The 25,862-nt window shown below is 56.2% G+C and overlaps 1 protein-coding gene across 1 annotated transcript; it reads left to right on the top strand.

The window, feature by feature from the left end:
- The first annotated feature begins 9,833 nt into the window (after positions 1-9,833).
- Positions 9,834-25,426, top strand: LOXL4 (lysyl oxidase like 4). The gene is made up of 14 exons (XM_060126450.1): positions 9,834-10,113; positions 10,694-10,872; positions 11,794-11,999; positions 13,421-13,459; positions 13,633-13,852; positions 14,633-14,816; positions 14,991-15,145; positions 15,848-16,015; positions 17,070-17,232; positions 19,391-19,634; positions 20,732-20,847; positions 21,464-21,600; positions 21,979-22,090; positions 24,138-25,426. The coding sequence occupies exons 1-14, from the start codon at positions 9,834-9,836 to the stop codon at positions 24,206-24,208; spliced, it is 2,274 nt and encodes a 757-aa protein (XP_059982433.1). The 3' UTR covers positions 24,209-25,426.
- Positions 25,427-25,862: the final 436 nt, after the last annotated feature.

The following is a 25,862-nucleotide window of genomic DNA, read 5'->3' as shown; positions in this document are numbered from 1 at the left end:
GGACTTAACCTGAGACGCGAGATAATGAGCTGAGAGCACGTGTCTTCCTGCGGACGGAGGTGGCAGAAAAAAGGCTATGGGGCAAAGATGAGGGAGAACTATTGGTGTCAAATCAGATGAAGAGCCAAACATCTGTGGGAACTCAGGGCCTTTGCGCTGGGGATGCAGAGGTGGAGGCGGAAACGGGGGAGTCTCAGTCGGGCTCTCTGCCTTTTAGCAGCTTACTGGTTACTAAGATCCTCCCTGTCCTCGCCCCAGCTCCCCGCCTTTCCCAGGCCCTACCCCCTCCCACCAAAAGCTATGAATCCGTGAAGAGTTATACCAGCTCAAGATAGTACCAGAAAGATTAAGGTTCCTACAGCCCAGCTCTAATCAAACCCACCCCCAGCCCTCCTGGGAAAGCTTCCATGGCCCCACACCTGCCGAGGTAGGGCAGGGCCCACACCTGGCTCTGGGGCTGGACGGTCCAAGGCTTTCTTTTTATTTATTTATTTTTGGCTGTGTTGGGTCTTCGTTTCTGTGCACGGGCTTTCTCTACTTGCGGCGAGCCAGGGCCACTCTTCATCGCGGTGCGCAGGCCTCTCACTGTTGCGGCCTCTCTCATTGCGGAGCACAGGCTCCAGACGCGCAGGCTCAGCAGTTGTGGCTCACGGGACCAGTTGCTCCGCGGCATGTGGGATCTTCTGGGACCAGGCCTTGAACCCGTGTCCCCTGCCTCGGCAGGTGGACTCTCAACCACTGCGCCACCAGGGAAGCCCGGCCCGAGGCTCTCTAAGCAGAGCTTGAGTGACTTGATACCCCATCCGCAGCCCCAGAACCCACCTCGAAGCCACATCCCCGCCTCCTCATGGCACCTCCTCCCCCCGCCCCCAAGACTGTCCTTAGACTGGGCAAGGACTCCCTGCTTCAGGAGGCATCACTGTGGCCCTTGTCCAATCATGGTCCCCCAGAGGACGTGGCGTTCACAGGGCCAAGGGGATGTGCCCACTGGAGCCCACACCCAATTTCTAAACCCAGGCTCGGGGAATTCTTGCCCAAGAGGCCCGAGCCAGCTCCCAGCCCTTCCTCCTGAGGGTAGACTTCACCCAGGCTGTGCGCCCAGGCTCAGGGGGCCAAAGGGCCACGGCTGCAGAGGTCTGGACAGGGCCTGGTGTGCTCATGTTTCTGTCACAGCAGAAGGACCCTTGCCGTGTGGGATGGAGCAGAGGGTGGGAGGGGGAGGCAGGTGGGCCAGGCTGGGGCTCAGGGCCAGGGGTAGATACTCCCTGTAATAACATGTTTGACACAGAGCTCCAAGAAGTAGAAAGTTCTGGATTCACACCTGGCCTATTCCAGGGCTTTCCAAAGGTGTATTTGTCAAGGCAGGAGGACAGACCATGTTTTATTTGACAGTGAGTGAGTTTGAGTTTTAACTCTTAGATACGTGGACATACGGTACGAGGCCCCCTTTGACTCATGACCAAGCCCTGCAAATGTTACTGAGTAACAGAGATTTTCCGGAAGTTTTCAGAGGAACAGGGAGGAAGATGACATTCCATATCACAAAGCAAAGTTTGCTAACGTTTCCACTGAGCCAGCTCTTCCCTCACATGTCCTCCCCTTACCCAGCAGACCGTTTGCTCCTGTCTCCCCAGGGCCCATCTCCTTGGTGAGCCTCTCCAGCCTGGCTAGATCCACCTCCTCGCTCCCCCATCCCTAAGATTTCTTAAGGTCCCCTCAGCTCCCACTCCCCAAACCCCACTCTAAACACAAGCCTAATAAACAGCTCTCAGCAAAGGGAAAACCTGTCCTCTGTTGAAATGGTCTCTCCTCCTCCATCTGTCCTGCTTTGTGTTATCACGGTCTGCTCTCCACCACTGCTGTGTCTTCGAGCCATCTCGCCCACTAGGTGGTGAGCAGAGACTGTGTCTGGTTCAGCGCCGTGACTCGGCCAGCGCCTTATATTTTGAGACCATTTATGCAAGGTTTCATGGACGAATTCGTGGAGAAGTTAGAATTGGAGTTAGGCCTGGAGAACAGGTAGAAGGTGGAAAATGAAGTCAGGAGAAGAAAGGAACAGAGGGGACAGGAGAAGCAACAGTGGAGTCGCTGTATCCTGTGGGCAACAGCGAGCCACTGAAGATTCTTGAGCTAGGGCATGACAACACGTTAGGAAGATCCATCCGCGCAGGATTTACTGAAGTCAGGGTCAGCCGAGATGCAGGGAAGAGAGGAGGGCAGTTTGGCCCTGGGATGTCAGAGGGCAGGAGTGCAAAGGCAGGACAAATGGATGCTGGAGGCCGTACACTGGCCTCAGCAAAATGGCTTGCCTGATGCCACATGGCTCAGTCAGTTAGAACTAGAATTCAGGTCCCCAATTCCCAAGATGTACAATTTCCTCCATACTGAGTCTCAAAGGAGGTGGGGCTGAGTCCCAAAGGCTGCTGAGGAGGAAGTTTTGCCCAGCGGGCATGGCACTGGGTACTCTAGCCAGGTTCTCCCCAGGCGGCTGCTGGCAACGTGCGAGATCACAGCTTTGCGCAGGAGATTCGGGCCTTCCCACTTGGGAGGAAAGGCCAGGCTCTGATTTGGGCAGGGATGAGGAACACCCCGTGGGGAGGGGATTCGTGTTAGCTACTGTTTAATCTCTCAGCTCCTCACTCAGAGGGGTGGGCAGATGGCAAAGCTTACACCTGGGGCCCTGGGGGACTGGGTGAGGGGTGAGGGGACATGGGAAATTCCTGACATCTGTAAAGTGCTCCATGACTTCCAAAGCTTTATTCATGACCACCCCACTTTCCCACCTCTCTAGCTAGTGAATCATAGCCACCCTCCAAGGCTCTTCTTACATGAAGGCTTCCATCCTCAGACTTCCCTCCTCTGTAACCTCACAGCCCTGTGCTTAGGCTCCAATCTACCACTTGCTACCCTCTGCCGATAGGAGCTGTGTGACTTTGGCCAACTCACTTAACCTCTCTGTGCCCCAAGTTCATCATTAGTAAAAGGAGGGTAATGAAAGTATTGTCCACAGGGATTTTAAGATTAAATAAGATGATACAGGGAACAACAGCTCCACACCTGCAAGCTGTTATGATGATGACGATGACGCCTCATCTGTTTGGCTGACTGTGGGTCTGTCTCCCCCACCACTGCAGATTCCTTGAGCACAGGGATCTCACATCCAGCTTGTCTGCTTCTCCACCAGGTCTGGCTCAAAGCACAAAGCAGCCCATTTATTCAGTCCATCAGCACCTACTGAACACTTGCTATGGGTGCTAAGCCCTGTGATAGAAACTGAGTTTAGAGATAAATAAGAAGCTCGAGGGGGGCCCCAGAGTCGAGGTGGACACAGACCTGTATATCAAGAGCGCGGCAGAGGGTTTTGGCGGCAGCTGAGGCTGTGAGCACAGTCAGGCACGAAGGAGGAAGCGGACAGTCTCCATCAAGTCAAAGCTTATTGAGATGAACTGAATTGTCCCATTTGACCCCCAGAGCAACAGCATTTAAGGATGAGGAGATGGCCCTCAGCTGAGAAAATCCCACCGCTAGCACGTCATGGAGCTGGGCCTGGGACCCGAGCCCCTCCCTTCTGAAGCAGGGGGCTCACACTGACCCCCTGGGAAGTCCCTCCTTCCACTGCTCCCCAGCCTCAGCCTCTGCCCAGACTTGTAGGTTAAAGGACTTCTGGGCAGCATCCGTTCATTCCCTGGGCTCTAGCCCAGGCCGGGCCCTGGCCTCCAGGGTATTTTTAGTTCTGGGCGGCCAGGCCTGGGAGGGTGATTGGCAGCAGGTGGAGCCCGTGTTTTTCGAGCTTCCCGTGTTGTTCCTGGCTCAGCATGAGAGGTGGCTGGGCATGGGGAGGGGGCCGAGGCATACCTGGCACCCCAGCCCACAGCGGGCTCATTGTCCCTGGGGGAGGGGCTGGGCCACTACTGCTGCCACTGACCAAGGCTGGAAGCATTCTTTGCTGTTGATTCATCACAGGGTACTCTTTGAGCCCAGCTGGGGTGGGGCAGGGCATTGGGGGGACATCTGGGGCATGGGCAGCCAGGGGTGAACACTAGTCCTCCAGTGGCCAGGTCAGTGTGACCTGGCTGTCACCCAGGAATCAAAAAGGTCTACCTTGCCACCCTAGCCCTTATCACATTCTGCCTTATAGTGATGTTTGCTTACTTGCGTCTGCCTCCGGGACCAGACTGGGAAGCCCCTCCCATCCACCCCTCCCATCCACCCCCTGCAATGTCTAGCACTCTAGCCCCCTGTCCAGCAAGTAGGAGAAAATCAAAGATGTGCTGAATGATGGAGCCTTTGGAAGACCGTCAGGCAAGGTGGGGGGGAACAAGGGGAATCAAACTGCACTGATCTGGGCCTAGGGAGGAAGCTGAGAGGCTGGAACTCGGACCATTTTACTGACCGGGGCACTGAGGAACTGGGAGGAACCAGGACTGGGGGAAAGAATCTGGAGGAACCAGGCTGGGATTCAGGCGTCTGGGTGCCCCCCAAAACTGATGGGACTCCCCTCTGTCAGCCCCTCCTACTTTTGTCTTATTCCACCGTCTCCCCGCACCCCACCCTCCGCATACACTCTCCGCCTACGAGTCTGTCAAGGGCCAGGGCTGCCTCATTCAGCTCTGTAAGGGGTTGTAGTGGAGGATTTCAGCTTGTTCCATTATGGTTTATTACGTTGGGGAGCAAGTCGTGTCTCTTGGGGCTCAGTATTCCCAACTGTACAAGGGGCCTCATGCCCCCGCAGTACTCAATAAACTTCGAGGGACCAGGGCAATGGAGAGGACTGCCTGTTACCCCAAAGACAGCACACCTACACCCCACCATCCCGACCTCATCTGAACAGAGCCACCTCGCCCCCGTGCCCGCCCCCGCCGAAAGGAGCCTGCGTTGTCCGAAGTAAACAAGCCGGTGGGACAGTGAGGCGCTACCACGTGAAGGGCGCTGCGCATCTTAGGGACCCACTGAATGTAATCCCCAGGACAACTCTGGTGGTGGCCACACCACCTGGCTTTGCAGAAGAGGAAGCTGCGCCTCCGACAGGCACTCACGAGGCCACAACGGCACTCGGGCAAATGCAGCCAGCTGGCGCCGAGCCGCAGTCTTTTCCCGGGAACGCCGATCCTCCCACAGTCCCTCCTGCTGTAGCGCGCCAGTTCCCTCCACGGAAAACAGCTGCCCCGACCCCCGCAGCCTAGCGACCCCGGGACTTCCCGGGCCGGCGGGCCGCAAGTGGGCGCCGGGCCGCCCCGGGCCGCGTCCGGGGGAGGGGGCCGCCGGGCCCTCGTGGGGGGGGCGGACAGGGCGGGGCGCCCGCCGCGTCCAGGTCCGCCCGGGGGCGGGGCCTGCGGACCTCCTCCGCGGCTGGCGGGCTGGAGGGCGGGGCGGGCGGAGCGGAGCGGGGCGGGGCGGGGCGGGGCGCGGCGCGGGCGCCCGTGGGCCGCAGCTGGATAAAAGGGCCCCAGGGTGCCCCAGGAGGCCCGTTAGCGCTGCCCGGCCGCGGAACCCCGGCCCCAGCCCCGCAACGTCGCACTCCAGCTGGTGAGCCCCTGCCTGGCCCCTGGCCAGGTCTGTCTCTCGCTGTCCTGCCTGTCTGTCCGACTTCTGTCTCTCTGGGGGTCAGCAAGTCTCTGAGGGTTCCTGAAGGCTGGGCATGGCAGGCGTGGGGGTCCCATGAGCAGTGTGCCTAGACCCCTAGTCGCTCACCAACCTGCTGCCAATGGAAGTGACCGAGTTGGGGAGCTTGGCCCCATGGCCGCCCAGGGTGGTGCGTCGTGGCCTCGGGGTGCCTGCGTGTCTTGTTTGTGGACACGCTGCGTGTAGTGTAGCCATTTCTCTGGCCTCTCCCGGGGCAGGGTAGGGGGAGGCAGGGGAAGGGACAGGTGGGTTCAGACGTCATTCCTGTGACAGGGGACAAAGAGGCAGGGTGGAGCCGGGCTCTCTGAAAAAAACAGACCAAAACTGAGTATGCTGGGGGTCGGGCAGAGACTGGGGACAGAGATGGAGGGTGGGCAGAGGGCTTCAAACTCTACATGTCCTATGCCTGGACAGGTGGACATTTGCTGGCACTGTGTCAGGTCACCACGATCAGTGGTCCCAGGGAGGCAATCAGGGCTGAGAGGGGAAACCCCACCCCCTCCTCAAAGAGCTAGAGAGAGGAGGCTTCCAGTGATTCCGGAGCCTGGTTCCCACCAGGACAGCACCCCAGCGCTCTTTCCTGAACACCCTTGGGCACGTCCAGCCTCTCTAGCAAGGCCAAGTCAAGCCAGGTGCCAGAGTCCCCTGGCAGCACCTGGATCAGGTGCCTCTCTCTTCCAAGCTGCCAGGATCCTGGATCTGCCACTTGGTTGCCCTCAGCGCTGGCATCCAGCCCAATGCCCTCACACCACGGCTGGGTCATAAATCAACCAGCAACAGGGTGGAATTTCATTCATCTCCCTGCCTCCCTTCCTTCTTCCCCTGCTGCCGTGTCCATCTCTCTCCTGACTGGGAGCCTGGCGCTGGAGCCAGGCTGCCTGGGTTTGAATCCTGGCTGGGCAAGTTACTTAGCTTCTCTGGACCTCGTGTCCTCACCTATAAAGTGGAGATAAGTATTCAGTAAATATTTTTAAATGTATAATAAACTTATTGTGATTAACCTGCCCTCCTCTTCAGCCTCACTCTAGCTAGCCCTTTCTCCTTCACTTTGGAAAAGATCCACTTTTGAGGCTGTTTCCTTCTCTGAGGGAGGCTTCTCAGCCTGGTCCTCTTTTTGCTCAGCTCTGGGGGAGCAGTTATGGGAGACACTCCCCTGGGTTGTGGAGACAGGAAGCAAAGACACCAAGTGCTAGGAAGGTGGGGGTCCGGGCGGGGGACTTAATGGAGGGGGTGGCGTTTGAACTGGGTGTGGAAAGATGTGTAGGAATTTAACAATCTGAGATTGAGGGAAGGGCTACCCCAAGTAGAAGGAACAGTGAGAGCAAATGCTTGGAGGCTGGGAACTGAAGGATGTGTTTGGGGAATGTGAGAAGACAAGTGTGATGTGAGCGAAAGCTGTAGTGGGCAGGAGGGCTGGGAAGTGGGCTCTCCCTGCATATGACTCGGTTCCTGCTACCGCCCATCCACCTCCTGGGCGGCTTTCATAGAAGGGAGCTGATCTAGCACCAGGATCCTTCAGCAGAAGGCCACCCCTGTCCCCACGGAGGCCCCTTGGAGGGGAGGGGGCCTGTAGGCCCAGGAGTGTCCACAGCCTCTAATAAGACCTCCACAGTACTCTGGGGATGTCAGCCACAGCTACACAACTGACCTGCCCAGCCCACCCCCTGGCCCATATCGTAGATGGGGGACCTCCAGTGCCACCCCCTTATTTTAGAGGTGTTGCACCTGAGTCTCAGAAGAAAGCATCTGACTCATGTCACCTAATTTGGTGGCAGAATGAGGAGCATCCTGACAGGGAGCAGGGTCATCTCTCAGGCCAGACCCAATGTGACCCCTGGGTCCTAACAGCTGGTGGGCCCTGAGCCCAATCTTTCTATCCTCTCATGTCATCTGGGGGAGGTCTCTATCCACAGTGACTTCGGTTTGGCTCAGTCCCTAGCTGTCCACCTCCTCCTTAGGGGTGCAGGGAGGAGGGAATGGGAACATCCCAAGCAGCAGAGAGCCTCCTGCATGTGGTGACAGCCAGCAGGGAGCCTCCCCCGGCTCCTGAGTGGGGAGGGACATGAAGAAAACAGTGCTTAAGTCTGAGAAGGAAGTGTCGCAAAGAAGGGTAGCGGTACTGGGGACTCGATGTTGAGTTGGGAACGCGGCCTCCGTTCCTTCTTTATCCAGAGAGAGGCTGGGACCAACCTAGACCAATGGTTCTGTAGTAGCTGTTTCAGTTGCTGTTAATAATAGCTGTCAGATGAGAGCTTGCTCTTCTAAGGGCTTAACGCGTATTCATTCATCTGATCTTCACAAGAATCTTACCCCCATTTTATAGAGGGGATAAACTCCATGAGAAAACTAAATCACTTGAGATTGAGAAACTAAATCACTTGCCCAAGACCACCCAGAAACCAATTGGTGGAGGCGGGACGTGAACTGAGGCAGCCTGACTCCCAGTCTGCATGCCTAAGCGCAGTGCTATATGCCACCTTGCACCCACGCATCTGCAGATATCTAGGGGGTGCCACCTACATACCTGGCACTGCTCTGGGCACTGGGGGCATAATACAAAGTCCCTGTTCCCGTGGACCTTCATTCCTGAGCTCATCATGTGCACTTGTAGGAGCCCACTGCCCCCAGCCCTGGGCTCACCAAAGCAGGCGGCTTGGTAGCTGAAGTGGGTGGGACTGGGCGCGGCCAGGAATAAGGACCGATTCTCAGCCAGAAACCAGCTTGTGGGGAAGGGAATGGCAGGGGGCCCTGTAAGACGCTCCCTACCGAGACTGACCAGCTAAGGAATCCCCCTAAGAATAGCAGTGGCCATGGGGAAAGAGGGAGTCTCCCCAGAATGAGCCCTTTTAAGCCTCAAGCACCGAAGAGAAGCCCAGGACCCGACTTTCTCCATCCACTTCCAGGCCAGCCTCAGCTGCCCGTCAGCAGTAGAGCTGGCCGTGGAGGAGCTTCGGCACTGGTGGCTGCAGATACTCTAACAGCTCCAACCGGGGATGACCGTCCTCTGTGCTCGTCCCAACCCTGCTCCTAGGAGCAAGGCTGCTAGTGTATGAGGGAGAGCCCCCAACTCGTCCCCTGTAAGGACCCAGAGAGCATATGACAACAGCTTCCTGGAGATGGGAGCCCTCTTCTGTGTATGGTCACTGCCTAAAGCCCTCCCAGGGCCCTTTACTTCCTGCAGGATGAAGGGCAAACCCTCTGCATGGTGCACAAGGCCCTTGATCATCTGGCCCCAGCCCGTCCCTCCACCTCAGTCCCCTCCAGGCCCCCAATACTGCAGTACAGGCTTAAGAAAGGGCACTCCCTGCTCTTGCACAAACTCACCTCTTTCCCTGTTTCCCTCTTTCCTCATCCTGTTCTCTCTACCTGGAATTCCCCTTCTCTGAAGGGGAATAAGAGAACTCTTATTCATCCAACAAGGCCCTGGTTAAGTGTCCCTTCTCTGATTCCTCATCTCTGAGCTTCGGGAGGGCAGAGAGTAGTGTCTGATGTGTTCACTTCTGTGTCCCAGCACCTGGCCTAATAGTTGGCCTGAAGCAAATATTTCAGAAATGTTCGTTGACTCAATGTACAAATTATGCCTGTAGGTGGACCTAGAGGTGGAGCTTGCTGTGTGGCTTGGGCAAGTCTCTTAAACTCTCTAGGTCCCAATTCCTTATGTCTAGAGTCAGGAAGTTGATCCAAATACCCTCTATCTCCTCCAGCTCGGACAGTCTAGCCCTTGGGGGCTCCCCATGACTCAAAGTGTAGGCACCCCCACCTTCTACATATAAGACGACATCAAAAACGGCTGTTCATTGAGCACTGGCCATGTGGCAGGCTCGTGATAAGCACTTTATGTAGGCACTTTACATCCATACTTTATTCAACACTCACAACAGCACTGGGAGATAAAGATTACTACCCCCACTTTACAGATGAGGAGACTGAGGCTCGGGAAGGCTAAACTTCAACTTCCTCAAGGCCATATGGCCAAGGAATGGTGGGTTTGAACCAGATAGACTAATCTCAGAGCCCAGACCCAATCCATGCCACCACACACACACACACACACACACACACACACACACACACACTCTCTCGGAGGGACCTGTGCTACCCTTTGTCTCTGCTAGCAGAAGAGACCCGAGGTCAGGGGTAGACGTGGTCATCATTGTCACATTTACTCGTTCCCAGGTGCCTTGACCCCAGCAGCCCTTGGAGTCACCACAATGTGGTCCCTACCAGCTGCCTTCCCTCCTCTCCTGCTGCTCCTGCTGCTGGGCCAGACCCCTCCCAGCAGGCTGCAGTCACTGAGCACCATGAAGCTACGGCTGGTGGGCCCAGGGAGCAGGCCGGAGGAGGGCCGCCTGGAGGTGCTGCACCAGGGCCAGTGGGGCACCGTGTGTGATGACGACTTTGCGCTTCAGGAGGCCACGGTGGCCTGCCGCCAGCTGGGCTTTGAAGCCGCCTTGACCTGGGCCCACAGCGCCAAGTATGGCCCAGGGGAGGGTGAGTGACCGGTGCTCCCCTGCAGGATGACGAGGAGATGGTAGCGGGCTTCTCTCAGGGGCTGGGCTCCCTGAGGCTCCAATAGAACCTGTCACGTTCCCACCAGTCCTTTGATACCCAGCTCAAGTGACCACCTCTGTGAGGCATTTCCTGAGTGCTCCAGCTGCAAATGACCTGTCCTACTCTCCCATTCTCACTTGCAGTGAGGCCACCACCATCACCACCATCACTACCACTCAACTCTCAGTTCCTTGAATATAGCAATCACACACAATGGGTGCTCAGCAAATGCTGTTGAGTGAATGACTAGATGGATGAATGAGGGAACAGGTAGATCTAATTAACAGACCTACCTGGCATTTTCCAAAAGCAGATTCTATGGGACCTGAGGCCAAGAGGAGACACTAGGCAGGGATGTAGATACCAAGCTCCCAGGAGAACCAACTCCTCTCTCCACCCCCATTTTCTACTCAGGCTTTGGAAGAGGAATGTTGATAACTGTGGGGTCCTATCCAGGAGGTAGAGCCCGTGACTCGCCTCTCTGTGCCTGTCCCTGAGCATCACTCATCCCCTCCCACAGGACCCATCTGGCTGGACAACGTTCACTGTGTGGGCACAGAGAGCTCCCTGGACCAGTGCAGGTCTAATGGCTGGGGCGTCAGTGACTGCAGCCACTCGGAGGACGTCGGGGTGGTGTGCCACCCGCAGCGCCAGCGTGGCTACCTTTCTGAGAGGGTCTCCAATGCCCTTGGGCCCCAGGTGAGAAGGCCGTTCAGGCCCTGGCCTGAGCTGAGGAGGGGGTCAGGGGACAGAGGGCGTCCAGGTGGTGAGCCTGGAGGAGGAAGGAGAAGAAAGGGAGCAGAGCGCGGGCTGCGAAGCATCCCTGGGGCCCTGAGGCCTGCTTGTGGCCTGGAGCAGGTGCACGGGTAGAGGGCCCCAGCTTGAGAAAGGGCGGGCAGGGAATCAGAGGCTGGGCCTGCCGGGAATCACTGAAGCTGCTCCCCACGAGCGAGGCAGCAGCAGGTAGGGCTTGCCTCAGCCACAAGGCCCGGCCACAGTTGCTGCCTCTTCCTGGCACAGACAGCTCCAAGCTTAGAACAGCCCAAGCCGAACAGCAGGAGCAGGCAGGGCAGGTCTCTCGACTCTACCCTCTGCTGCCAGACGGCCTCAGCCTGAGGACAGCTGGCCGTGGCCCACTGAACGGGGCAGGCCCTGACAGGGGGCTTCGCACCGGTCTAAGTCATCCAGGGTTAGGGCGGGGGTCTCATGGGCCAGAGGATCCTGCTGGTGGTCTCAGGCAGCTGGTCTGTGCCCATCCTCTGCCCTCCCCAGGGTGGCGTGAAGAAGGCCCCCTTGTGCCTGGTGGAAGCCTCCCAGACTCCAAGGGCTCCCATCCTGGCCCCAGGAGAGCGTGGATCTGCTTGGTTCTCCTGGAGTTGAGGAAAGGACCCTAAACAAACCGAGCTTCTGCCTCCTACTCACTGTGTGGCTTTCGGCAAATGCCTCCCCATCATCCCCAAGGACGGAGCCACGTGGCCTCTGTTTCCTGGCCCGTCCCATGAGGGCGCTGGGTGGGGTGATCTCTAAGTGCTCCGAGCCCCAGCTTCCCCACGTGAAGACCTGCAGCGGGCTCAGCGGGGGCAGGAATCCTGGGGCCCACGGTGACCACGCGTCCCACAGGGCCGGCGGCTGGAGGAGGTGCGGCTCAAGCCCATCCTTGCCAGTGCCAAGAGGCAGAGCCTGGTGACCGAGGGAGCTGTGGAGGTGAAGTACGAGGGCCACTGGCGGCAGGTGTGTGACCAGGGCTGGACCAGGAACAACAGCAGGGTGGTGTGCGGGATGCTGGGCTTCCCCAGCGAGGCACCTGTCGTCAGCCACTACTACAGGTAGGCGGACGGCTGGCTGGAGGGCCGCGCGGAAGGCGGGGTTGTGGAAGCGTCTGAGTGTGTGTGTGCGCGCGCGCGTGCATGTGTCTGTGTGACGTGGGACCTTGGAGACTGCAGTGAGATTGGCAGGAGTAGTGTCTGTGGGAGGACATTCAGTGGGTGTTGGGATTGGGAGGGAAACAGGCCCAGTGGAGCAATGTGCCTGGGTTTCCTGGGTTATGGATCCCTCAGTAATTAAGACAAGAGTGAGGATGAACTTGGAGACCCTGGGAAATTTCTAGAAACAATCAGAAAATAAACATCGTACTTGCCAATCAGATAAAAAGAATTGACTATAGTGCAGAGTACTCCCCAAATGAAATGTAAATAAATGTAAAATTGTGTCCCTGATTAAAAAATTAGACCTAACTAGTAAAGATACAGTGCTGCTCACAAGTACAGACGGCCTGGGTTCTGGTCTAAGCTTTGCCAACAACGAGCTGTGGGCCTCGGTAGGGCATCTGGGCCTCAATTATCCAATCCGCAGGGAACTGTCTGAACTTTGTCTCAGTGAATTTCCTCAACTGCGATCCAAGCCAGGCTCTGACTGGGTTGCGTCCAAGCCAGGCGTGGGGTGGGGCGGCATTTGGGAGAGGGAACATAAAAATATTCTGTCAGAAACGTGACAGAACTGTCCCAAGATTGCATTAGCCTGTAAACGATGACGAGTCATAGTTCTACCAGCTCCGTCAGTGAAAACTTCATATGTTTCTCATCAAGGGATAAACCTCCCACGAAACATCTGAGTCATCTACCCTTGCCCATCCCCAATCACTTTTAGTTGGTCTGTCCCGTGTCTCTGACTTAGATGACCCTGGTTTCCAAGGCCAGCCACGTGGCCCCATCCTTGGGGATGACTGGGAGCTGGGCCCCTGACTCCCTGCTGCCCGGTAATTGCACATCTGGGCCTGGCTGGCTTGCCTACCTCCCCTGAGCAGGGCAGCCCTGATTATAGCCTCAGTATCTCTGCCTGGGCAGCTCCCACCAGAAAGGCCTTCAACTTGCACCTGTCCCCAGAGGACTTTCCCCAGGGCCCCTTTTCTCCGGTTGCCCCCTGAAGGCTGACCTTCATCTGGACGGGGGAAGGGCGAGCTTGGAGCTGCCTGCCCCAGGGCAGCCCGGTGCAGAAGAGACACCCACTTTGGGCTTAGTCAAGGGAACTTGCTCGCCCTGCTTTCCTTCCCTGTAAAATGGAGATCATCGTTATCTGTGGGGTGGCCACTCCCTCAGGACTGTGGTGAAGCTCAGCATTGAAGTAAGCTTAATGAACAAGTTTACAAACTGAGTCTAGTACAGACTCAAGGACACGTATGGAGAGGCAGGGTGACGGCGGGTAGGACTTCTGCACCCACTCGACTCCCCGCCTGTTTGTTCCCATCCAGGAAAGTCTGGAATTCGAAGATGAAGGATCCCAAGTCTAGGTAAGGAGCAGCACCCTCAGGGGAGGGTGCAAAGGCGTGTGGCATGAAGGGCCTGCTTCCCCTCCCTTCTCCTCCCCTCCAGCCCCCTCTCCCCTCCCCAGTGCCTTGGCCTCCCTGAGTCCTGAGCACAGCCCTCAACCCCTCCCCTGCCCTCAGTCTCCCTTGTCTTCCAGACTGAAGAGCCTGACAAAGAAGAATTCCTTCTGGATCCACCGGGTCAACTGCCTGGGAACAGAGCCCCACATGGCCAACTGCCAGGTGCAGGTGGCACCAGCCCAGGGCAAGCTGCGGCCGGCCTGCCCGGGGGGCATGCACGCTGTGGTCAGCTGTGTGGCAGGGCCCCGCTTCCGCCCTCTGAAGGAGAAGCCCGGGAGCAAGGAGTCCTGGGCAGAGGTGGGTCCCATGCGGGCCTGGAGGCACAGGCCCCACCCCACGGGGAGGCGCTGATGGGGAGGCAGGGGAGGAGCGGCGAACCACCCCTATCAAGGGGGCATCAGTTCAGACCGGGAGGAGGAGAGCAACTCACAGAACGTAGAACTTTGGGATTTACTTAAAAGGGACGTTTATAACCCTACCGTAAATGGAAAGCTGACAACTGTAATTACATTGTAGCTACATCCCATTGAGGGCCGAAGGCATGGAGCCCGAGCCTGGCCCTTCGTCATAAAAAGCAATGAGCAAGTGCTGGTAGGCACTGGGGCAGGGCAGCACCATGTGAGGTGGTCTCCTCGATGAAATCGGAGCAGGCGGGAGGGCATTAGAACGGAAGTGACTTGCCCACTGTGCGTTTCATTGACACACGTCCCCACGGGTCTCTAAAATCATTTCACGGATCTGCTGCGGAAGTGTTGCTCTGGGTTCAGCCCCAAAGGACAAAGCAGCAGTGAGGCTGGGCAAGAGGAAGGGACTCGCCTAGTGAGCAGGTGGCAGGCTGTGAAGCCCAGGGACCCCCAACTCCTAAGGCTCTTTCGTTAGGGCTGGAATCTGTGATTACTGTGGCCGCTCTTTGTCACCGAGGAAGGGGGAGGTCGAGAAAGAGCTTATTCAGAGGAATAGCCACAGAAGTCAGAACTCCAGGCCTTGGCTCTGCCTGTCCTGAAGGGGCTCTGCCGGGGGTGTAGCCCCTACCCCTGCCTCCTCGGCCCTCCCTGAGGCCGGGTTTTCTCCCAGTAGGAGACGAGGGTGCGCCTCCGCTCGGGGGCCCAGGTGGGCGAGGGCCGGGTGGAGGTGCTCAGGAACCGCCGGTGGGGCACAGTCTGCGACCACGGGTGGAACCTCCTCTCCGCCAGCGTCGTGTGTCGTCAGCTCGGCTTCGGCTCTGCTCGGGAGGCCCTCTTTGGGGCCCAGCTGGGCCAAGGTGAGCGAGGAGGCCTGGGGTGGGGTGGGAGAGCCTGGATGTGCCACCGGTCCACCCTCTGGTGGTCCTGGGGTGCCAGGGCCCAGGCCGGTTCTCCCCTTCTGTGGAGGGGGAGCCGCAGGTGTGGGGTTGCAGAGATGGACCTCCCATGGCCTCTCTCCTTCCCTTCTGCAGCGCTGGGGCCCATCCACCTGAGTGAGGTGCGCTGCGGGGGATATGAGCGGACCCTCAGTGACTGCCCCTCCCTGGAAGGCTCCCAGAGTGGTTGCCAGCATGACAATGATGCTGCCGTGAGATGCAACATCCCTAACTTGGGCTTCCAGGATCAGGTGAGCCCCGAGCTAGCCTGGGACACTGCTTGGAGCCAGTGGGGAGTGGTTCATGAGAGCCTGCCTGGAGCCAGCCTGGAATGCCCTCTCCTCTGGGAGTCTCCCCTGGCCTGGCCTACTTCCCCTCAGGGCCGGGTTCTAGCCTTCAGAGATGTCAGAATATCAGTGGGACTCTTCAGGTGCATGGGCTCTCCCACCCCACCCTCTCAGGTCCCCTGTGAAGCTGAGAGAGACGGTGCCTAGGGCAGAGGGCCACAGGATGTCAGCACCCGGGAGTGGCACTGGGAGGCTGAGTGGGGTGGTCAGAGTTCAAGGGTCACGCTAACATGGACTGTGGGCAAGTCTCTCGCCTCAGACCTTGGTTCTCTTCTGTAAAACGGGGTCAGCTGTCCCATAGGGTCATTGTGAACGGGACGATAGCTATGAAAGCCCTTGGCAATAGGCACGTTGTCATCAGTGGTAGGATTTCAGGTAGCAGGAGGGCAAGTACCAGAGTGAGAGCCCCAGGTGCAGGCACCCAGTCAGATTTCTCGAGCGGGCAGGGATGTTAGGGACTATCTGATAAAACGTCCTCACTTTACAGAGGAGACTAAGCCAGAGAAGGGGAGTGTCATGTCCAGGGCTGAAGGTTTCCAGGCCGGCAGCCCTGAGCTCTCCCCTGCTAAGGCGGCCCCGCCCCTGACACACCCCTGACCATTGCAGGTGCGCTTGGCCGGCGGACGCAGCCCCGAGGAGGGGGTGGTGGAGGTGCAGGTGGACGTGAACGGGGTCCAGCGCTGGGGGGCCGTGTGCAGCGACCACTGGGGCCTCAGCGAAGCCATGGTGGCCTGCCGACAGCTTGGTCTGGGCTTTGCCAACCATGCCATCAAGGTAGGTCCTTGCTGTGCTCCAAAACTTCCTGTGCTAAAGCTGCTGACCCTTCATTCATTCACTCAACAGTTAATTATGAGTGAAACCATGTGCCAATATAATGCTGGGTGCTGGGATATTGTGGTGAACAGGACACACAGTTCCTGCCTAACGGAGCAGTCAGTCGCCACATACAGTCAAGTGAGGGATGCAGTCATTCATAAAACGTTCACACAACAGGCACATAATTGTGTCTGTAGGAAAAATGAATAGAAGTGAGCCAGACGAGGTGGGGGAGGAATAAAGAGCCCACGCAAAGACCTTGTGGCCAGAGAACGCTTGACTCTGTTGAGGAAATCAGGGGCCAGGGGTGGAGTGCGGCTATCAAGAGGGAGTGGTGTGAAGCGCCAGGGTGAAGGAGGAGACGGGCCACACCATTCAAAGCCCGCAATGCAGACTTTTAAAAGATTTCTTCCTTGCTGTGCGGCAAACAGTTGGGGTGGAGATTAACATGAGTACAGAGAAACACTATTGCAGTAGCCCAGCTGAGAATGGTGCTGGCTTGGACCCGGGGAAACAAGTGGATAGATTCCAAAGATATCAAGGAAACAAAATCAAGAGGCCTGGGGCATGGCTGCCATGGAGAAACCTCTTCAACTTCGCCCACACTGGCCTGCCAGGCAATACTGGGCATACTTCACCCGGGAGAACTGGGCTCAACCCCGAGCACAACCGACCATCTAGGGTTGTATGAAGAACAGTTGGGGAAATGGGACAGGCCTGAGTGAACAGGAAGGGAACAGGACCTTCCTCTTCAAACAGCTGAGGTCTGCCGTCAGGGAGAGTGATGGCAACAGGGCCAGCAGTGGAAGCCATAGCAGTGGATTTTTGCCTCGACACGTGGAAGGCATTTCTAATACCAGAGGGGTCCAGAGTAGCATCACTGAAGATTTCAGGCCAAGGCTGGGCACAGCCCGGTGTGGGTGGTCTGATGGGGTCCAAGCCTCAGATGGGAGTCAGGTGACTCTAAGAGCACATCTCAGCCCTGACTGGGTGATGCTGGCTGTTTTCTTAGGACACCTGGTACTGGCAGGGGACGCCGGGGGCCAGAGAACTGGTGATGAGCGGGGTGCACTGCTCAGGCACAGAGCTGGCCTTGCAGCAGTGCCAAAGGCACGGGCCGGTGCACTGCTCCCACGGTGCAGGGCACTTCTCAGCCGGAGTCTCCTGCACAGACAGTGAGTAACGGGAGGGGCCGGTGGGACAGGCTGGCCCGGGCTCCCCTAATTTTGCAAGCCCACACCTCCTGTCCTCAGGGAGGGCCCTGAGTGCTGGTCCCAGCCCCAAGGCCAGCAGGGTTAAGGGGTGGAAGGAGGGCTGGATGCAGAACACCAGCTCTGCCATTTACCACGTGCGTGGCCGAATCACCTGCCACACGGGGATACAAACCCTGCCCTGCCCATCTCACGGAGCTACTGTGAGAATTAAAACAGAGAATGTGTGAAAATGTAAGGATACACAACAGTGTTTTCCAATCGTCGCATCACGACCAATAGTTTATAAAAACAGGATAGAAAACAATGATGTGATACATTTAGTAAGGGTAATATTTTTCTCTTGGAATTATTTATGTGTGTCACAACATTAAATATATTTCTTACTACAGTCTGTAGTAAGAAAAGAGTTTGAAAACTGTTGTAGAGGGTGTGGAAATGTGAGGACACATGGGGCCTACGGTGAGCTGTGGGACTTACCCAAAAGACTTTAGGTCAAGACCATTTTGAGGCATCGGTCTGCCCCACACCCCCAGATTCTTGGGGTAGAAGCATCTGTTTGACATCTGCCAACCTGGTCTGGGCCAGGGTAACCGTATTCAGTCCAAAGGCTGCAGGCTGCCACCAACCTGAGTGGCCACTTGACCTTCTTCCCAGCCAGGCTTCAATGCCCAGACATCCTTAACTCTTGTCAGCGAGCTCTAGGGCTTCCTCTCTGTCCAGCGCACGCTGGAAGAGCGCCAGCCCTTACAGCACACCCTCCCCTGCAGGGCGATGGGGCCTGCTTCCCCGTCTCTCCCCTCCCAGGAACCTGTACCCCTCTGTCCTACCGCCTGGAGTGGCAGCTCTTCTCCTAAATGCATGTGATGTTTCACAACGGCTGAGCACAGACAGCCGGCCTGCCATCTCTGTGGTCATCCCCATTCCTCCTCTGTAATTTTTCTCCCTTCTTTCTTGCCTTTACCCTCTCTTCTTCTCTCTGAAAGCACTCTTTTCCCTCAGGAATTCTGGGGTCTGTCAGTGGGCGTACCCTTAGCTCTCTCCAAAATATGCCTCAGGAATTCCAAGAGCATTTAGTGGTAGTACAGACACCATCCAGCAAACAAGCTCCCACCCTCGACGCCCGTGTTCCCATCTCACCATCGTCAGTGCAAGGCTCACCCATGTGATAGCTCTGCCCCAAATCTAAAGCGTAACCCAGTTTTTGCATGAACAAACATTGAGAATTGGCAGATTTCTCTCTTGACGTTACATGCAAAAGCTGTGCATTTCCTCATTTCTGTGCTGACACAGTGAGGGACAACACGCTGGCCTCTGAGGAGGGTAAGAGCCCCCGTGACAGGAAGGGGGCGGGAGAGGCACTGAGCAGCTTATGGAGACACAGGCTCTAGCATGTTGGATTTTTACGCACCAGAATGTCCACGATGCCTCAGAGGAGAATGCACAGGATGCCCTGGTACGAACACCCCTGATAGCAACCAGGGTAGAACAGGACCCTTGGAAGAAGCACAGGCTTAGGAACTGCAGCAGAATGCACCAGAACGGTAGAACCCGGGGGCAGGCTCGGTGCTTAACTCTTCCAGCTCTCCAGCCCTCTCCCTCTGCCCCTCGCATTGCTGGAACTGAGGCCCAGAGAAAGAGTGAGCTGAGGTAACAAGCTAGGGGTCAGCAGAGCTTACTGAGGGGTTATATGAGCTAGGCTACAGAGGCACTTAATGGGCTGAAACGCATTCTACAGAAGAAATACTAGCTTACATCAACCGCATGCTTACCGTGGGCCAACCATGATCTAAGCACGTTACAGGTACTATCACACTAATCATCTTCTTCTTCTTCTCCCCGTCATCCAGATGAGGAAAATGAAAGACAAAAGGCTGAGCAAGTCCCAGAGCTAGTTAATGGTGTAACTAAAAACCAAGCCAAGAGAGGAACCCAGGCAGTCTGGCCCCAAAGCCAGCAAGCTTAGGCTAAGGTGATAGAGCTTTCCTGCTATTAGAGCTCACATCTCCTGACTCCTAAACCGCCCTACTCTTCCGGCGCCTCCAAAAGAGCTTAGTCTGGAGGCAAGGCTGTCCCCTAGGCCAGGCTGCCTTCCTAGCCTCTGGGTCTCCACCGTGCCCAGGTGCTGCAGACCTCGTGCTGAACGCCCAGCTAGTGCAGGAGACGGCCTACCTGGAGGACCGCCCGCTCAGCCAGCTGTACTGTGCCCATGAAGAGAACTGCCTCTCCCGGTCCGCTGACCGCATGGACTGGCCCTACGGACACCGGCGCCTCTTGCGCTTCTCCTCACAGATCCACAACCTGGGCCGGGCCGACTTTCGTCCCAAGACAGGACGCCACAGCTGGATTTGGCACCAGTGCCACAGGTTAGTGCCTGCTTAAGCCTTGGCTCTAGGGGAACAAAACCAGGGTCCAGGGAGCCAACCGGTGTGGTCTCTTCCGGGCAAGCCTTCCTGGGAGGGGCGTGCGCTCTGGGAAAGAGCCTTCCTTCCTAGACGCCTCACTGGCCTTGCCTCCGGGCGGCAGTGAGGAATCCCAGGAGCATCAACCTGCCCTCTCCATCACTCCGTCGGCTGCCCAGGAGGTACCCACATGTCCATCTCCACCACAGTGTCCAACAGAGCAGTCCTTGCCAGCAGAGCTGGTCTCTGTTAGAATGATAGTGGACAATTTTTCTGTTGGCCCTGAGGCCTTGTCTTTAAAAGCCAGGTGAAGTGGGGACTCCTAGAAACCTGGAGACCCAAAATAGCCATCCCATCCAGGATGCTGGCTGTGCAGAAAAAGCTAGCTGGTTTCTGCAGCAGCAAAGCGAGGCCCGCAAGGAAGAGCTGCTGGCGCTGGAAGGAGACAATGAGCGTTCTTTCCTATCAGGAGCCTCCAGCCCAGACAGAAGGAGAGATGATGTCTGTGACAAAGGCAGAATGGAAAAGGGTGTTTTTTTCCTTCAGGACACAGCCGTGGGTGGGGAAAGCTGGGAAGAACAGGCAGTGACTTTGGGACTTGGCCTTGCTGAGAAAATAAGTACCTTTCCCGGCAGCATGAAGAGCTGTCATTAGAACTGGAAACAGTGGTAGCAATTTGGGCCCAGTATGGCAGGGAGCAGAGGAAGCATCCCTCCTCACTCAGCAACTTGGCTCCTGGGCTGGTCCCTGGACGTGTCTCTTCTTTCCACCTGCAGGCCTCAGGCCTTGTAGCCAGGCAGCCTCCTGGAGCTTTGACCTCTCCTCACCCGGGTGAGACCCTAGGTGACGAGGGCAGCTGTCTTGCTGCCTGGCAGGGGTGCCAGGAAAGTAGGCCACGGGTCACACTCATCATGGTTTGGGGGGGAGAAGGGCCCTGCCCTGCTATTGTAATGGTCCTCTCTGGGTAAGGATGGGGCCTAGTGCCTCAGCCTTCCCTACCAGCTCCTCTGTGAGGACCCTCTCCTGTTGCTGCCGGCCTGACAGCTCTGCCCCTTCTGCAGGCACTACCACAGCATTGAGGTCTTCACCCACTATGACCTGCTCACTCTCAATGGCTCCAAGGTGGCTGAGGGGCACAAGGCCAGCTTCTGTCTAGAGGACACAAGTTGCCCTACAGGTATGTGGTTTCCTGTCGGCATATCCTCCTCTGTTAGATTCCTCGGCCCCTTTGGGCTCAGGATCCCCTCTGCCCTGCTTAACAGCCTCAGGCAGCTGGAGACTCCAGCCTGGCAACAGTCAGCACTCAAGGCGACTCAAAAAGATAAATTTCTTACCCTCTCTACTTCCTCTGCATTCCCAACATACTGTGTACCACTTTTGAAATGCCTAACACTTTCTCTTTTGGATAATAGTTGCAGACCTGTTTCACTTCTAAGTCCTTTGGGACTTAGCATGGATTGATTGTCTGATTCCTATCCGCACACCCACAGTTCCTAGCCCTTAGAAATGGCATGGTAAAACACTGGCTCTCCTCAGGGTTGTATGGGCAAATGAATTAGCGTAGTAGGGCTGGAATCTTCTAATCACATTTCCTAGGCCAACAGGCATTTCCACTAGTGCATCCAAAGAAATAATCTCTGTCACAGATGGGCTTTGCTATGGTGCTGGATTCATGCTTAGTAGGAATTCTGGCTCCAACAGGCAAGATATTTAGCTGAAGCCCAGGCCCCTAGTCTGACTGCATTTAATTGGCAATTCAGGGACTCGATAACTGTCAGCACCCTCCATTACAGGAATGCAGAGGCGCTACGCATGTGCCAACTTTGGGGAACAGGGAGTGACCGTTGGCTGCTGGGACACCTACCGACATGACATTGATTGCCAGTGGGTGGATATCACAGACGTGGGCCCTGGGGATTATATCTTCCAGGTAAGTGAGCTTAGGGATTCCCCACAGGAGGTCCATTTCTTCCAGATGTTCCAAAAGCTCCCTGAGGTCAAATGAAGAAAGAGCTTCATAAATAGGATCTCTGCCAGGTCTGGCGCTTGAAGGAGCTACACCGTAGGGGGAGGGATCAGAATCCAGGATGCAGGTTTAAGTCCTGATTCAGTGAACAAGGGGCACGTCACAACTCGGTCCCCATCTATAAAATAAGGACCTTACTGCCTCCTTCCTGGGGTGGCTGTAAGGGTTAATGAAGAAGAGGAGCACAGTTTGCAAGACAACATGAAATGTAAAGGATGTCACAGCCACTGTCAACTCAGAAGCCCAGTCACCTGTTTTCTGCTGGCCCATCTCTCACCCCAGGTGGTTGTGAACCCCAAGCTCGAGGTGGCAGAGTCCGATTTCTCGAACAACGTGATGCGGTGCCGCTGCAAATACGACGGGCAACGGGTCTGGCTGCACGACTGCCACACAGGTGACTGCGGGCCACTGTGAGACCAGCCCCATGCGAGCTCGGGGAGCTGGAAGACCCTGTGTCCCTGTGTGTGACTTCAGTGTGTGTACAAGGCTGGGGAGGGGACAGAGATGAATTGCCTTTGACAACTTCATAGAAGTTCATAGATTTCTGGAACAAGCTGCATCAGCCCCACCCAGTAACTATTCCTACATCCCTCTTTGTCCTTAAGGTTGTTTGGATTGTAATCTCAGTCTGCCATCTGTCCTGGAATCTTTCCTGTTACTTCAGGCCATGTCAGGATTTCCCCTTTCCAGCCTGTTATTTCTCCCCTTCCTTTCATAGGGTCTTTCTTAGTTGCCTCCATCCCAGGCTGACTGCCTCACAGGCAAACGTAGAAGTCCCCCGGATCCGTGTTGCTACCGCCAGCCCTGATCACTGCTTACAGTACGCAGACCACGGAGAACAGGGCTCAGGACACTTGCAGGATTGGTAATTTCAGGCAAAGAAGCAACAATCCAGTGGGGAGCAGAGTAAGGAGGTGGCTGCCTCACTTGCCTGTACAGAAAGGAAGCAGTTCCTCTACCTTAGAGTTTAAAGTGCTTGTATTTGCTGTGGGGTGTGTGCAGTCACTCCCACGCTTTGCACACAGAGGGTGGGGCAGGTGTGTTCATTTAGTCCACAAACATTTATTAAGACCTACCTCTGTGTTGAGCACTGCCAGGCACTAGGAACATAAATAGGAGTAACAGGCAGAGCTAAGTGTCAGGTAGGGTAAGCAGACACGCAAATGGGTAACCCCAGTCCTACTGGGTACCCCAGAGCGCTGTGAACCACTGCTGAGCAAGCAGAGCGCCCTCCGAGCAACCACCTGGAGGCCAGCCGAGGTTTCGCAGAGGAAGGGACATCTGAGCCGGCTGCAAGGAGAGGCACAGGTCAGAGAGGGGACGAGGAGAAGGCGCATAGGATTTGGCTTCAGAGGGCTTCACTGGGCAGCAAATCCAGTTCCACCACCTTCTGGCTTTAAGACAGTCAGGAAATCTCCTCCTCAGAAGCTGTCTCTTTTGTAAAATAGGGCTATGCAGTCACACCTACTAGAGCTCTTTGCAGGGAGGGTTACGGTGGCTCCTGCTGAGAGAATGGACCTGATCCCGTGGGCTTCTGGGAACCACCAACAAATTTCAGCCAAGGAGGCAGGGAGACCAGATCAGATTTTCAAAAGATAACTCTGGCAACAGATGGAAGACAGTGAGAAGACGAATATAAGGATTTGAAAATCGTGAGACTGCGTAGATGCTGCTGCCATTAAGTGAGACAGGAGCGTGAGCGAGATCAGGGGTTGGACCCTAAGGCTGCCGGCGTGGAGGCACAGCCTCCGTGATGCTGCGGGCAGGCTGCAAGGGGGCCAGGGCAGCAAGCAAGGAAAGAACACTACGCAGCTCTGACCCCTCCAGGGTCCTTGCAGGAAACACAGGGCACACTCAGGTGAGAGTAGGAGGTTATTTAATGAGAGGACTACACTGAGGTGTGAGTAGGACTAAGGAGATGAGGAGTGTTGAGACGTCCAGGGATAAGCAAAAGTGGAATGTTATCACCTTGGGCTTGAAGGGGCAAAGTGTGTCCTGGAGCCAGGTGAGCGCTAGCACTGAGGAGGAGGGAGCAGCGGGCAGGAGACCATCACTGCACAAAGGGGGGAAGAAATGCCCTGGCCTCTCTCCTTCCATCCTCTAATCTCGTGCTGTTTCTTCCCAGTGACCTACATCAGTCGGCAGTCTCTAGGGGTCAGGTCTCCAGGGCATGAGAGAACAAGAAGGGTAGAGAATGAACCTGGGGAGGGGCGAGGGAGAGTGGCCAGCACAACCCTTCCCACTCAAAAGCCTATCTTCCCGATGTCCCTGCAGCTACGCATCTGTTGGCATCCATTTCCATAAAACGGATTGTTTGTGCCCATGACTAACCTGATGGAAAGGCTGAGCTGGGCAGGATGTCTTGGTGTTTGTGACGTTGTCAGGGAGGGGATGAGACTCCGGTCAGGTCGACGACTTACCTGCCCTCCTCTGGTCCGCAGGGGACGCACACCGAGCTAACACAGAGCACTCCCCGGAACAGGAGCAGCGTCTCAGGAACAACCTCATCTGAAGGCACCCCTGCGCACCCCCAGCTGCTGCCCACACACCAGATACCTCAGCTTATTGGAGCCATGCCCTTCACAGAGCCCTAACTCAGAGGGTAAGGGGCCAGTGCCAAGGGGCACCAAGAACCAGCTCAGGAAGCCTTCTGATGGCAAGATCACCACACCAGGGCGGCACTGCTCCCTCAGGATGGCTCTGGGTCTATCCCCTGAGGGCCTTTGGTCTCTGGACTATGGCCTTTGGGCTTTGTTCAGCTGAGCTCCTCTTCCATAGGAGACCCAGTCCTTCCCGGATCTTGCCCCAGAGTTCATGGTTCAAGAGCTATCAGTTCCTTAGGAATGGACTGTGGCCCAGTCCCCCATCTAAATGGTGCTTTGCAAATGTCTTGGAGGAGGACCGAAATACACAGGAGGAGAGGTCAGCTCTCTGCTAGGAGCTCTGTGCAACACAACTTGTATCAAAGTCACAACTGGCAAAGAAGCTGGTGAATTCAGTCCCTTGCTTGATAGGTCCGCATTTAGGATTCAGCTACCATGCTCTCTAGAGTCTGGTCTTTAGTGCCCTTACCTTTATCCTACAGCACATATGGGTGTTTCTAATATCCCTGGAAGCTTAGGCCTCAGGCATCCCCTTATCTCCTGACGGGCCCAAACCACCAGTTACTGAGTGCTTGAGACGGGGCAAGATTCACAGGAGTGGCCAGATATGGCCTTCCCGCAGAGCAGCAAGAGGAGGTCGAACAGAAAGAGTCCCGGGGTGCTGTGGACCCCAGCTGCTGCCAGGCCCTCTGCCAAGGGAAGAACACTTGTCCTGACCCCGGCAGGCAAGGTCACTGTGCGCCTCAGGACCGGCCTAAAGGTCGGGTCCCCCAGGCTTCTGGAGTGAATTTTGCATTGAATAAAGTTTTGCAGTGGAAAGAACATGGGTCAAACAGGCCGCTCATCTCTGCAGGAAAAAGAAGACAGGTCTGGTAGAGTGGAGGACAGGAGACTACGGAGAGGTCAGAAGGGGAACATTTAATTTAGTTAAGGACTAAACCTAGGAAAGGCCACCATCCCTGCTTGACCTGGCTGTTGGCAAGCCCTTGCTCAGATGGTATAAAATCCCATGGTCTTCCTGGACATGATTCTTAATCCTGTCTCCACTAAGACACACTTGAGAGATGATCCTTACAGGTCTGATGCCCTAATGCCAATAAAGGTTGCTCACTATGGACTGCTACAAAGACAAGACTGGCTGTGATTCTTGGCAGTTCCCAGCACCCTAACTCTCCCCCTTTTCACTGCTGGTGACCTGGTTACTAAGATGTGTGGAGCCCACATACTACTCACAACAGCCCCACTGCACTTCTCCGACATCAGCCTACGGTCTGCTTCGCAATTCCCTCCCTAGGCTCCGTGGTGAAACATGGGTTGGAAAGGTTAAGGGATGAAAAGTAGGAGGAAAGAAGAAAAAGTCCAAAGATGGTAAACTTTTACAACCAAGGCTGCAAGGCCAGAGTGAATGGTGGTAGATGGGGCAAGATTACAATAGTCCTCCCGTCCTCACATATGAGAGCTGCCCTTCCTTAGCCGGTAAAAAGGGACCCGCTCTGGGGTATCCTCTGTGAATACAAAGAAGCGCGCTTTTCCTTCTCCTCTACCATCCCTCTTCTCAACTCC

Source organism: Lagenorhynchus albirostris, chromosome 16, assembly GCF_949774975.1.
Source record: "Lagenorhynchus albirostris chromosome 16, mLagAlb1.1, whole genome shotgun sequence".
NCBI classification, from domain to species: domain Eukaryota; kingdom Metazoa; phylum Chordata; class Mammalia; order Artiodactyla; family Delphinidae; genus Lagenorhynchus; species Lagenorhynchus albirostris.
This window is presented reverse-complemented; position numbering and strand designations above follow the sequence as displayed.